Source organism: Scyliorhinus canicula, chromosome 2 (genome assembly GCF_902713615.1).
Source record: "Scyliorhinus canicula chromosome 2, sScyCan1.1, whole genome shotgun sequence".
NCBI classification, from domain to species: Eukaryota; Metazoa; Chordata; class Chondrichthyes; order Carcharhiniformes; family Scyliorhinidae; genus Scyliorhinus; species Scyliorhinus canicula.
In genome coordinates, this window is record NC_052147.1 from 288,229,143 (window position 1) to 288,242,709 (window position 13,567).

At 50.7% G+C, this 13,567-nt stretch overlaps 1 protein-coding gene across 2 annotated transcripts in view; it reads left to right on the top strand.

The window, feature by feature from the left end:
- The window catches only part of ankzf1 (ankyrin repeat and zinc finger peptidyl tRNA hydrolase 1), a 66,504-nt gene that overhangs the window by 18,027 nt on the left and 34,910 nt on the right, over positions 1 to 13,567 (top strand). For both annotated transcript variants that reach the window (XM_038790224.1, XM_038790223.1), the window contains exons 4-7: positions 3,301 to 3,422; positions 5,600 to 5,753; positions 7,454 to 7,676; positions 8,173 to 8,271. In XM_038790224.1, the coding sequence (XP_038646152.1) occupies positions 3,301 to 3,422; positions 5,600 to 5,753; positions 7,454 to 7,676; positions 8,173 to 8,271 (598 nt within the window). The remainder of the gene's footprint in view (positions 1 to 3,300; positions 3,423 to 5,599; positions 5,754 to 7,453; positions 7,677 to 8,172; positions 8,272 to 13,567) is intronic.

Here is a 13,567-nt window from a genome sequence, read left to right on the forward strand (position 1 = left end):
CAATTCACAGAGCTCCCAGTGATCCAGCTCCGAATGAGCAGCTCACAGAGCTCCCAGTGATCCAGCTCCGAATGAGCAATTACAGAGCTCCCAGTGACCCAGCTCCGAATGAGCAATTACAGAGCTCCCAGTGATCCAGCTCCGAATGAGCAACTCACAGAGCTCCCAGTGATCCAGCTCCGAATGAGCAATTCACAGAGCTCCCAGTGACCCAGCTCCGAATGAGCAACTCACAGAGCTCCCAGTGATCCAGCTCCGAATGAGCAACTCACAGAGCTCCCAGTGATCCAGCTCCGAATGAGCAGCTCACAGAGCTCCCAGTGACCCAGCTCTGAATGAGCAATTACAGAGCTCCCAGTGACCCAGCTCCGAATGAGCAATTACAGAGCTCCCAGTGACCCAGCTCCGAATGAGCAGCTCACAGAGCTCCCAGTGACCCAGCTCCGAATGAGCAGCTCACAGAGCTCCCAGTGATCCAGCTCCGAATGAGCAGCTCACAGAGCTCCCAGTGATCCAGCTCCGAATGAGCAATTACAGAGCTCCCAGTGATCCAGCTCCGAATGAGCAACTCACAGAGCTCCCAGTGACCCAGCTCCGAATGAGCAATTACAGAGCTCCCAGTGATCCAGCTCCGAATGAGCAATTACAGAGCTCCCAGTGATCCAGCTCCGAATGAGCAACTCACAGAGCTCCCAGTGATCCAGCTCCGAATGAGCAACTCACAGAGCTCCCAGTGCCCCAGCTCCGAATGAGCAATTACAGAGCTCCCAGTGATCCAGCTCCGAATGAGCAATTACAGAGCTCCCAGTGATCCAGCTCCGAATGAGCAACTCACAGAGCTCCCAGTGATCCAGCTCCGAATGAGCAACTCACAGAGCTCCCAGTGACCCAGCTCCGAATGAGCAATTACAGAGCTCCCAGTGATCCAGCTCCGAATGAGCAGCTCACAGAGCTCCCAGTGACCCAGCTCCAAATGAGCAATTACAGAGCTCCCAGTGATCCAGCTCCGAATGAGCAGCTCACAGAGCTCCCAGTGACCCAGCTCCAAATGAGCAATTACAGAGCTCCCAGTGATCCAGCTCTGAATGAGCAGCTCACAGAGCTCCCAGTGATCCAGCTCCGAATGAGCAGCTCACAGAGCTCCCAGTGCCCCAGCTCCGAATGAGCAATTACAGAGCTCCCAGTGCCCCAGCTCCGAATGAGCAATTACAGAGCTCCCAGTGATCCAGCTCCGAATGAGCAGCTCACAGAGCTCCCAGTGATCCAGCTCCGAATGAGCAATTACAGAGCTCCCAGTGATCCAGCTCCGAATGAACAACTCACAGAGCTCCCAGTGATCCAGCTCCGAATGAGCAATTACAGAGCTCCCAGTGACCCAGCTCCGAATGAGCAATTACAGAGCTCCCAGTGATCCAGCTCCGAATGAGCAATTACAGAGCTCCCAGTGACCCAGCTCCGAATGAGCAGCTCACAGAGCTCCCAGTGACCCAGCTCCGAATGAGCAATTACAGAGCTCCCAGTGACCCAGCTCCGAATGAGTAATTACAGAGCTCCCAGTGATCCAGCTCCGAATGAGCAATTACAGAGCTCCCAGTGACCCAGCTCCGAATGAGCAGCTCACAGAGCTCCCAGTGATCCAGCTCCGAATGAGTAATTACAGAGCTCCCAGTGATCCAGATCCGAATGAGCAATTACAGAGCTCCCAGTGATCCAGCTCCGAATGAGCAGCTCACAGAGCTCCCAGTGATCCAGCTCCGAATGAGCAATTACAGAGCTCCCAGTGATACAGCTCCAAATGAGCAGCTCACAGAGCTCCCAGTGACCCAGCTCCGAATGAGCAATTACAGAGCTCCCAGTGATCCAGCTCCGAATGAGCAATTACAGAGCTCCCAGTGACCCAGCTCCGAATGAGCAATTACAGAGCTCCCAGTGATCCAGCTCCGAATGAGCAATTACAGAGCTCCCAGTGACCCAGCTCCGAATGAGCAATTACAGAGCTCCCAGTGTTCCAGCTCCGAATGAGCAATTACAGAGCTCCCAGTGACCCAGCTCCGAATGAGCAATTCACAGAGCTCCCAGTGACCCAGCTCCGAATGAGCAATTCACAGAGCTCCCAGTGACCCAGCTCCGAATGAGCAATTACAGAGCTCCCAGTGACCCAGCTCCGAATGAGCAATTACAGAGCTCCCAGTGATCCAGCTCCGAATGAGGAATAGACCGGGTTGATGCAGGTTAGTGGTTTACCCTGGCTGGGGAATCTAGATCCAGGGGACACAGTTTTAAAACCAGAGGGAAGCCACTTCGGGGATGGATATGAGGCGAAATGTCTTTACACAGAGGGTTGTGAATATCTGGGATTCTTCACCCCAGAGGCCTGTGGAAGCTCTGTCTCTGAGAATGTTTAAAGCAGAGATTGATAGATTTCTAAGTACCAATGACAGAAAGGGTTATGGGGAGAGAGGGTGTCACAGGCATTGAAGTGTCTGGTCAGCCATGATCGTATTGAACAGTGGAGCAGGATCGATGGGCTGAATGGCTTCCTCCTGTTCCTGTGTGAAAGGAGAAACCGTTCTCAGATTGTAGGTTGAGGTCAGGCTGACTTCAATGGAATGAGACAGAGATTGGGTAAATCTGTTAATTGGTAAAACAATAGATGTTGGAAAGTGATACAGAAGCTGTTTATATGCTGAGAGAATGTATTGTCCGTTTTACTTGAGGGCCAGCTGTGCCTTGGTTGTCGCACTCTCGCCTCTGAATGAAGGTTCGAATCCCACTCCAGGGCTGAAGTACAAATAACAAAACTGACACTCCAGTGCAGTGCAGAGGGTGTGGTAACAGGGGGGTTGTAACAGCCATTGGCTCTGTCCCTGCATTTGGAGGGGTCCAGTGTGGGGAGAGCTGGAAGGGGTTCCAGTGTGGGGAGAACTGGATTTGGATCTTACTCTTACCTGGGCTGAATTTAGCACACTGGGCTAAATCGCTGGCTTTGAAAGCAGACCAATCAGGCCAGCAGCACGGTTCAATTCCCGTACCAGCCTCCCCGAACAGGCGCCGGAATGTGGCGACTAGGGGTTTTTCACAGTAACTTCATTGAAGCCTACTCATGACAATAAGCGATTTTTCATTTTCATTTCAATTTCCCGGGAATATGTCAGGTACGTAGACAGTCATTATGTCAGGGTGGCAGGGTTGTGAAGTAATGTCCAGGTCAGCAGACTGCAGTTTGAGCAACCATTTGTGCGCGTTCCTGGATCTCCTGCAATATGCCAGTAATGGACGGCAGTCCCTCTGTTTCCACAGGACGCCGGGGAGCATGAGGACGAGGACAGTCTCCTGTCATCACTGCTCAGCCTCAACCCTCAAACTGTCTGGATTATCCTGATGACCGGTGGCGGACATTTTGCTGGAGCTGTGTTTCGAGGGTAAATACGAGACGCGTGACTATTAAAGTACAAGTGGCTGGCGGAAGAGCACCCTCTGAGTGTTTTGGGGGGGGGGGGGGAGGAGTAGGTGCATAGAATCATAGATTCATTTCACATGCAACTCTTTTTAAATAAATGTTTATACATGACCAGGCACACGCAATAATATAATAATCTTTAGTGTCACAAGTAGGCTTACATTAACACTACAATGAAGTTACTGTGAAAATCACAGAGGGAGAATTCAGAATGTCCAATCCACCTCAAAAGCACATCTTTCGGGACTTGTGGGAGGAAACCGGAGCGCCCGGAGGAAACCCACGCAGACACGGGGAGAACGTGCAGACTCCGCACAGAGTGACCCAAACCGGGAATCGAACCTGGGACCCTGGAGCTGTGAGGCAGCTGTGCGGACCACTGTGCTGCTCATGAAATCGAAATAAGAAAGATCGGACACCTTTGTGCAATATCGAAAAGAGTTTAAAAACATCTATTAATTCATACATATGCTTTGCTGTATTGCAAATCCCCACTCAAATTCTGAAGCAGTTTAGGATGGGTAGGTACTAACTTCCAAACGTTTTCTGGAAATCTGTCCAAGAGATTACTGAAGAGGTCACCTTCACGTGACTGGCATCTGTGCAGTGACTTGCAGGTTACTACATGGCCATGTAGCTTGGCAAGAACATAGACATAGGACATACAGTGCAGAAGGATGCCATTCAGCCCATCGAGTCTGCACCGACCCACTTAAGCCCTCACTTCCACCCTTTCCCCGTAACTCAATAACCCCTCCTAACCTTTTTGGACACTAAGGGCAATTTAGCATGGCCAATCCACCTAACCCCCACGTCTTTGGACTGTGGGAGGAAACCGGAGCACCCGGAGGAAACCCACGCACACACGGGGAGAACGTGCAAATTCCACACAGACAGTGACCCAGCGGGGAATCGAACCTGGGACCCTGGCGCTGTGAAGCCACAGGGCTATCCACTTGTGCTGCCCACACTGACTGAGGATTAGTGAAACAGTGTACCCATACTGGCCTTAATGTGGTGGGTAGCTGTGGTTTGAACTGGTTGTCAAAGGCCACAATCACAGCCAATGCCCTGCTCGATGGGCACAGACAGGAATGCTCCAGCGTGTCTGTTGTTCCACCCACGTTGAGGAGCACCTTCCTGCTCCATGTATGAGAGACGGCTCTGACAGGAGATAGAACCAGGTAAGGACAACAGATTTCCTTCCCTAAGATAAAGTTCCCATGGCCCCAGATGGCTATCGGCTGCTTTCCCTTTGAGGGGGGAGAGCTGACTGGTGGTGATTTAACCTGAGGATCACCACACCTCAGGCAAGGGGCAAGGTTTAGAGGGCGGGGCCTTTGAATAACCTCAGCCGGTACGGCAATTGAACCCACGCTGCTGGCCTCGCTCTGCATCACAAACCAGCTGTACAGGCAACTGAGCTGTTCTTGCGTACTATAACTCTGTCACAGTGGGACCGTGTAGAGGGAGCTTTACTCTGTATCTAACCCCGTGCTGTACCTGTCCTGGGAGTGTTTGATGGGGACAGTGTAGAGGGAGCTTTACTCTGTATCTAACCCCGTGCTGTACCTGTCCTGGGAGTGTTTGATGGGGACAGTGTAGAGGGAGCTTTACTCTGTATCTAACCCCGTGCTGTACCTGTCCTGGGAGTGTTTGATGGGGACAGTGTAGAGGGAGCTTTACTCTGTATCTAACCCCGTGCTGTACCTGTCCTGGGAGTGTTTGATGGGGACAGTGTAGGGGGAGCTTTACTCTGTATCTAACCCCGTGCTGTACCTGTCCTGGGAGTGTTTGATGGGGACAGTGTAGAGGGAGCTTTACTCTGTATCTAACCTCGTGCTGTACCTGTCCTGGGAGTGTTTGATGGGGACAGTGTAGAGGGAGCTTTACTCTGTATCTAACCTCGTGCTGTACCTGTCCTGGGAGTGTTTGATGGGGACAGTGTAGAGGGAGCTTTACTCTGTATCTAACCCCGTACTGTACCTGTCCTGGGAGTGTTTGATGGGGACAGTGTAGAGGGAGCTTTACTCTGTATCTAACCCCGTGCTGTACCTGTCCTGGGAGTGTTTGACGCAGTGTTGTGGCTGTATGTTATGCTCTATTTTATTACTCGGTATGATTATTCCTCTCCCTCAGGAATGAAGCAATCCTCCATAAGACGTTTCACCGATATACTGTGAGGGCGAAGCGTGGAGTTGCCCAGGGCGCGCGGGACTCTCAGAACCGAAGTCGAGTGCCCAAGTCAGCTGGCGCCTCGCTCAGGCGTTACAACGAAGCTGCTCTTGTCAAGGTGACTGGTTTGTAATCTCTCTCACCTTGATTGCTCCTGTGTACAAAGCACACTCGCCACGAAGCACATTGGCAAGGGCCACATGGCTCAGTGCCGGACAATATTGGACTGCGATGGAGACAAACAGGCTTTCAGTCAGCATTTGTCACCAGTCAGAATGTCCCAAACCACTTTGCAGCTAACGCCTCCCATCTAAGGCCCGGCCACAGTTGTAATTTAAGAAATATTGGGCTGGATTCTCCGAAAATAAGGCTGTCCCCACGCTGGCGTCAAAACAGCGGGGTTTTACTCCCAAAATTATTGGGGAAAAACTGAAACAAATTCCTAGCCCTGCTGGTTCCAGACTGAATCTCTCAGCTTTTGCTGCAGATACCGTCCCCCGCACTTCCAGGTCAAAGGCCGCGTGTCAGCACGGCGCCAGCCTCCAGCGGCCGCGCTGTGCTCCATGGCAGACACGGACCGCGGAGCCAGACCGAAGAAAGAGACCCCACCGATCGGTCCTCAACTCCCACACATTTAATCCCCCGATGCCTATAAGGCCCGGCCTGGACTCCGATCCATCTGCCCCCAGCCAGCACCACCACACGAGCATCCCGACCAGCAATAGGTGATTAGTTCCACGCCATCAGGAACCTGGCCGGCCGGGAGTGAAGGAATGATGAGCGGGCCTCTGGCAATGGCCCCCAGTGACTCCACAGTGACACCGATTTTTGGTGCCCGCAGAATCGCCGGGCCCGAATACGGCGTCAAACTGAATAAATCCAGGTTGCATGAAGGCATCGGGCAGCGGAGAATCCAGCCCATTGTCTCCAATTTATACACAGCTAAAGCTCACAAGCAACACCGGAATGGAAAACGTCCCATTCCTTCTAATTGTAGACATGGAATGTTTCAGCTCCACATGGTGTGGCATGCAGGGCCTCTTATGAAAAATTATGCCCTCTGACAGTGCAGCACTCCCTCAGTACTGACCCTCTGACAGTGCAGCACTCCCTCAGTACTGACCCTCTGACAGTGCAGCACTCCCTCAGTACTGCCCCTCTGACAGTGCAGCACTCCCATAGTGTTGACCCTCTGACAGTGCAGCACTCCCTCAGTACTGACCGTCTGACAGTGCAGCACTCCCATAGTGTTGACCCTCTGACAGTGCGGCAATCCCTCAGTACTGACCCTCTGACAGTGCAGCACTCCCTCAGTACTGACCCTCTGACAGTGCAGCACTCCCTCAGTACTGACCCTCTGACAGTGCAGCACTCCCTCAGTACTGACCCTCTGACAGTGCAGCACTCCCTCCGTACTGACCCTTTGACAGTGAAGCACTCCCTCAGTACTGACCCTCTGACAGTGCAGCACTCCCTCAGTACTGACCATCTGACAGTGCAGCACTCCATCAGTACTGACCCTCTGACAGTGCAGCACTCCCTCAGTACTGACCCTCTGACAGTGCGGCACTCCCTCAGTACTGACCCTCTGACAATGTGGCACTCCCTCAGTACTGGCCCTCTGACAGTCTGGGCTGTGGGGAAAGAGCAGCATGAGTGGAGTTAGTTGAATTTCTCTTTCAACCAAACAGTCCTGTCACGTAGGGCTGAATAGCCTCACCTGTACTGTACCTCTTCATGGTTGTCTGCAGTCATTATAATATAGCACTGATTTGTTTCCTGGTTTTGTTAACCGGCCTGTTCTTTTCCTGGTTGTAGGATATTGAGAATTTGTTAGCGAGTTGGTCCGAGTCTCTCCGGGTGGCAAGTGCTATCTTCCTCCGAACTCCCAGCTACAACAAGGGTATCTTCTTCGGCGGCAAAGACTCCGCCCTACACTCCAGTGACATCCGACTGCGGAGAATTCCTTTCGTCACCAGGAGAGCCACCTTTAAAGAAGTGAAACGGGTCCATTCAGTTCTGTCGTCCGTGGAGATTTACGGTGAGCCCCATTGTGCACAACGCAAGCCACCTCTGCGTCACCTCAATGCCCAGAGATCCCCAACGTGACCGGCTGTGGTCCAGGTCTCCTCCTCTTCCGGGAACTGGTTTCAAATCCCACCATGGCAGGCGATGGAATTTAGATTCAATAAAAGGTCTGGAATTCGAAAGTTTCACATTGTTGATTGTTGTAAAAAAGACCCATCGGGTTCACTAATGTCCTTTAGGAAGGGAAATCTGCCATCCTTACCCGGCCTGACCTACATGTGACTCCAGACCCACAGCGATGGGGTTGACTCTTAACTGCCCCTTAAGGGCAATTAGGGATGGGCAATAAAAGATGGCACAGCCGGCGCCGCCCACGACCCAACAACGAATATAAAAAGTGTGCCCAGGCGTGTCTCGGTGTAACCACGCAGGACCCTGGGATTCTGCTCTAACGCGGTGATCGATAATGGGTCCTATGAGTTGCTACAGTGAAATTTTGTTTGTTCTAGCGAAGGATACAGACGTTGCTACGATTAACAGGCCGAACAGGAGGGCTTGGAATGAGAAACTGAAACCAACGCGAGACGCATCAGATTCTGAAAGAGATGGTGAGAAGCACGTTAATGCCTCTGATCTACTTCATGTTTTGGAAGCTGGTTGTGAGCTGCCTTCTTAACAACGGCAGTCCGTGTGGTGACTTGGAGGGGAACCTCCAAGTCTTGTGTTTCCCAGCTATCTGCTGCTCCTGTCCTTCTAGACTGTGGATCTTGTGTTGGGAGAGGAAGGGGATGTCAATGAAACGGGCTGTTTTGTCCTGGATGGTGTTGAGCTTCTTCACTGTTGTTGGAGCTGCACTTATCCAGGCAAGTGGAGAGTATTCCATTACACTCCTGACTTGTGCCTTATAGGTGGTGGACAGGCTTTGGGGGGGTCAGGAATTACAAAGAACAAAGAAAATTACAGCACAGGAACAGGCCCTTCGGCCCTCCCAGTCTGCACCAATCCAGATCCTTTATCTAAACCTGTTGCCTATTTTCCAAGGATCTACTTCCCTCTGTTCCCGCCCGTTCATATATCTGTCGAGATGCATCTTAAATGATGCTATCGTGCCCGCCTCTACCACCTCCGCTGGCAAAGCATTCCAGGCACCCACCACCCTCTGCGTAAAGAACTTTCCACGCACATCTCCCTTAAACTTTCCCCCTCTCACCTAGAAATCGTGACCCCCTTGTAATTGACACCCCACTCTTTGAAAAAGCTTGTTGCTATCCACCCTGTCCATACCTCTCATAATTTTGTCGACCTCAATCAGGTCCCCCCTCAACCTCCGTCTTTCCAACAAAAATAATCCTAATCTACTCAACCTTTCATCATAGCTAGCACCCTCCATACCAGGCAACATCCTGGTGAACCACCTCTGCACCCTCTCTAAAGCATCCACATCCTTCTGGTAATGTGACGACCAGAACTGCACGCAGTATTCCAAATGTGGCCTAACCAAAGTCCTATACAACTGTAACATGACCTGCCAACTCTTATACTCAATATCCCGTCCGATGAAGGCAAGCATGCTGTATGCCTTCTTGACCACTCTATCGTTACCACCTTCAGGGTACAATGGACCTGAACTCCCAGATCTCTCTGTACGTCAATTTTCCTCAGGACTCTTCCATTGACCGTATTGTTCGCTCTTGAATTAGATCTTCCAAAATGCATCACCTCGCATTTGCCTGGATTGAAATCCATCTGCCGTATCTCTGCACAACTCTCCAATCTATCTATATTTTGCTGTATTCTCTGACAGTCCTCCTCGCTATCTGCAACTCCACCAATCTTAGTATCATCTGCAAACTTGCTAATTAGACCACCTATACCTTCGTCCATTGGTAGTTATCATAGCAAACTGAGGACAGTGAACCGTTTCAGAAGTCCAGTACAGGTTGGTGGGATGGGTATATGGAGGACGGATACTTTGTGAAAGCTGGTAACTCCCTGGACTGCCACAGTCCACTCAGTACCGGCTGCCGTCACCGTCGCTGCCGTCACCAACACTACCCCAATCCACTCGGTGCCAGCTGCCGTCACCGTCGCTGCTCCAATCCACTCGGTGTCAGCTGCCGTCATCATCGCTGCTCCAATCCACTCGGTGTCAGCTGCCGTCATCATCGCTGCCGTCACCAACACTTCCCCAATCCACTCGGTGCCAGCTGCCGTCACCATCGCTGCTCCAATCCACTCGGTGTCAGCTGCCGTCACCGTCGCTGCCCCAATCCACTCTGTGCCAGCTGCCGTCACCGTCGCTGCCCCAATCCAATCGGTGCCAGCTGCCGTCACCGTCGCTGCCCCAATCCAATCGGTGCCAGCTGCCGTCACCGTCGCTGCCCCAATCCACTCGGTGCCAGCTGCCGTCACCGTCGCTGCCCCAATCCAATCGGTGCCAGCTGCCGTCACCAACACTTCCCCAATCCACTCGGTGCCAGCTGCCGTCACCATCGCTGCTGTCACCAACACGACCCCAATCCACTCGGTGCCACAGGCATGTCCCCACAAAAATGAAGGATAGAAATGGCAGGATTCGGGACCATGGATGACAAGGGAAATTGTAAGCTTAGTCGAAAGGAAAAAGAAAGTAAACCTAGGTCGAGGCATCTAACAACTGACGAAGCCTTTGAGGAGCTCAGTGAAAGTAGGAAGGAACTTAAACATGGAATTAGTAGGGTTAAAAGGGACCATGAAATGTCATTAACAACATGGTGAAAGAGAAACCCGAGGCTTTTACAGAGGTCTATTTGTACAGTTCCAAGGTGAATTTAAGGACTTTCTTCAAAAACGAATCCCTGCTAAGCAAACAAAACGTACCCATCCTGCCGTGCCCCCCCACTGGGAAAGGTACCCATCCTGCCGCATCCTCCCACTGGGAAACGTACCCATCCTGCCGCATCCTCCCACTGGGAAACGCACCCATCCTGCCGCATCCTCCCACTGGGAAACGTACCCATCCTGCCGCATCCTCCCACTGAGCAACGTACCCATCCTGCCGCATCCTCCCACTGGGAAACGTACCCATCCTGCCGTGCCCCCCCACTGGGAAACGTACCCATCCTGCCGCATCCTCCCACTGGGAAACGTACCCATCCTGCCGCATCATCCCACTGGGTAACGTACCCATCCTGCCGCGTCCTCCCACTGGGAAACGTACCCATCCTGCCGCATCCTCCCACTGGGAAACGTACCCATCCTGCCGCATCATCCCACTGGGAAACGTACCCATCCTACCGCATCCTCCCACTGGGAAACATAAGAACTAGGAGCAGGAGTAGGCCATCTGGCCCCTCGAGCCTGCACCGCCATTCAATTAGATCATGGCTGATCTTTTGTGGACTCAGCTCCACTTTCCGGCCCGAACACCATAACCCTTAATCCCTTTATTCTTCAAAAAACTATCTATCTTTACCTTAAAAACATGTAATGAAGGAGCCTCAACTGCTTCACTGGGCAAGGAATTCCATAGATTCACAACCCTTTGGGTGAAGAAGTTCCTCCTAAACTCAGTCCTAAATCTACTTCCCCTTATTTTGAGGCTATGCCCCCTAGTTCTGTTGTCACCCGCCAGTGGAAACAACCTGCCCGCATCTATCCTATCTATTCCCTTCATAATTTTAAATGTTTCTATAAGATCCCCCCTCATCCTTCTAAATTCCAACGAGTACAGTCCCAGTCTACTCAACCTCTCCTCATAATCCAACCCCTTCAGCTCTGGGATTAACCTAGTGAATCTCCTCTGCACACCCTCCAGCGCCAGTACGTCCTTTCTCAAGTAAGGAGACCAAAACTGAACTCAATACTCCAGGTGTGGCCGCACTAACACCTTATACAATTGCAACATAACCTCCCTAGTCTTAAACTCCATCCCTCTAGCAATGAAGGACAAAATTCCATTTGCCTTCTTAATCACCTGTTGCACTTGTAAACCAACCTTCTGTGACTCATGCACTAGCACACCCAAGTCTCTCTGAACAGCGGCATGCTTTAATATTTTATCGTTTAAATAATAATCCCGTTTGCTGTTATTCCTACCAAAATGGATAACCTCACATTTGTCAACATTGTATTCCATCTGCCAGACCCGAGCCCATTCACTTAACCTATCCAAATCCCTCTGCAGACTGCCAGTATCCTCTGCACTTTTCGCTTTACCACTCATCTTAGTGTTATCTGCAAACTTGGACACATTGCCCTTGGTCCCCAACTCCAAATCATCAATGTAAATTGTGAACAATTGTGGGCCCAACACGGATCCCTGAGGGACACCACTAGCTACTGATTGCCAACCAGAGAAACACCAATTAATCCCCACTCTTTGCTTTCTATTAATTAACCAATCCTCTATCCATGCTACTACTTTACCCTTAATGCCATGCATCTTTATCTTATGCAGCAACCTTTTGTGTGGCACCTTGTCAAAGGCTTTCTGGAAATCCAGATATACCACATCCATCGGCTCCCCGTTATCTACTGCACTGGTAATGTCCTCAAAAAATTCCACTAAATTAGTTAGGCATGACCTGCCTTTTACGAACCCATGCTGCGTCTGCCCAATGGGACAATTTCTATCCAGATGCCTCGCAATTTCTTCCTTGATGATAGATTCCAGCATCTTCCCTATTACCGAAGTTAAACTCACTGGCCTATAATTTCCTGCTTTCTGCCTACCTCCTTTTTTAAACAGTGGCGTCACGTTTGCTAATTTCCAATCCACCGGGACCACCCCAGAGTCTAGTGAATTTCGGTAAATTATCACTAGTGCATCGGCAATTTCCCTAGCCATCTCTTTTAGCACTCTGGGATGCATTCCATCAGGGCCAGGAGACTTGTCTACCTTTAGCCCCATTAGCTTGCCCATCACTCCCTCCTTAGTGATAACAATCCTCTCAAGGTCCTCACCTGTCATAGCCTCATTTCTATCAGTCGCTGGCATGTTATTTGTGTCTTCCACTGTGAAGACCGACCCAAAAAACCTGTTCAGTTCCTCAGCCATTTCCTCATTTCCCATTATTAAAACTCCCTTCTCATCCTCTAAAGGACCAATATTTACCTTAGCCACTCTTTTTTGTCTTATATATTTGTAAAAACTTTTACTGTCTGTTTTTATATTCTGAGCAAGTTTACTCTCATACTCTATCTTACTCACAATGGGAAGCGCTAGCATAGATTTTTAAATAAATTTAAAACCCCCATCGTGGATCCAATTAAAATTTCAGCGGCCGGCTCACTTTGATCCGGAGAGGGAAGCTGCTCTCACTGAAATCAGCCGGCCGCTGAAATTGACACTGCCGGCTGCTCTCTCCCTCCAATCCAACTTTTAAGTTTAATGTTTCTGATTGGAGGGAGAGAGCAGCCGGCAGTGTCAATTTCAGCGGCCAGCTCACTTTGATCCAGAGAGGGAAGCTGCTCTCACTGAAATAATCAGCCGGCCGCTGAAATTGACACAACTGACAGTTGGGGTCCATAAGACCCCCCCGCGGTATATCGCGAACCGCGGTATTGCGGAGCGCGGTATAACGGGGGACTACTGTATTCCTGATTTCCACCCAAATGGATTCAACCTTATCCTCCATAGCACCGATGTCATCCCTTACTATTGCCCGGATGTCATCCTTAAATAACAGAGCAACACCACCTCCCTTACCATCCACTCTGTCCTTCCGAATAGTTTGATACCCTCGGATATTTAACTCCCAGTCGTGACCATCCTTTAACCATGTTTCAGTAATGGCCACTAAATCATAGTCATTTACGATGATTTGTGCCACCAACTCATTTACTTTATTCCGAATACTACGAGCATTCAGGTAAAGTACACTTATGTTGGTTTTTTTACCTCTGTTTTGAATCTTAACATCT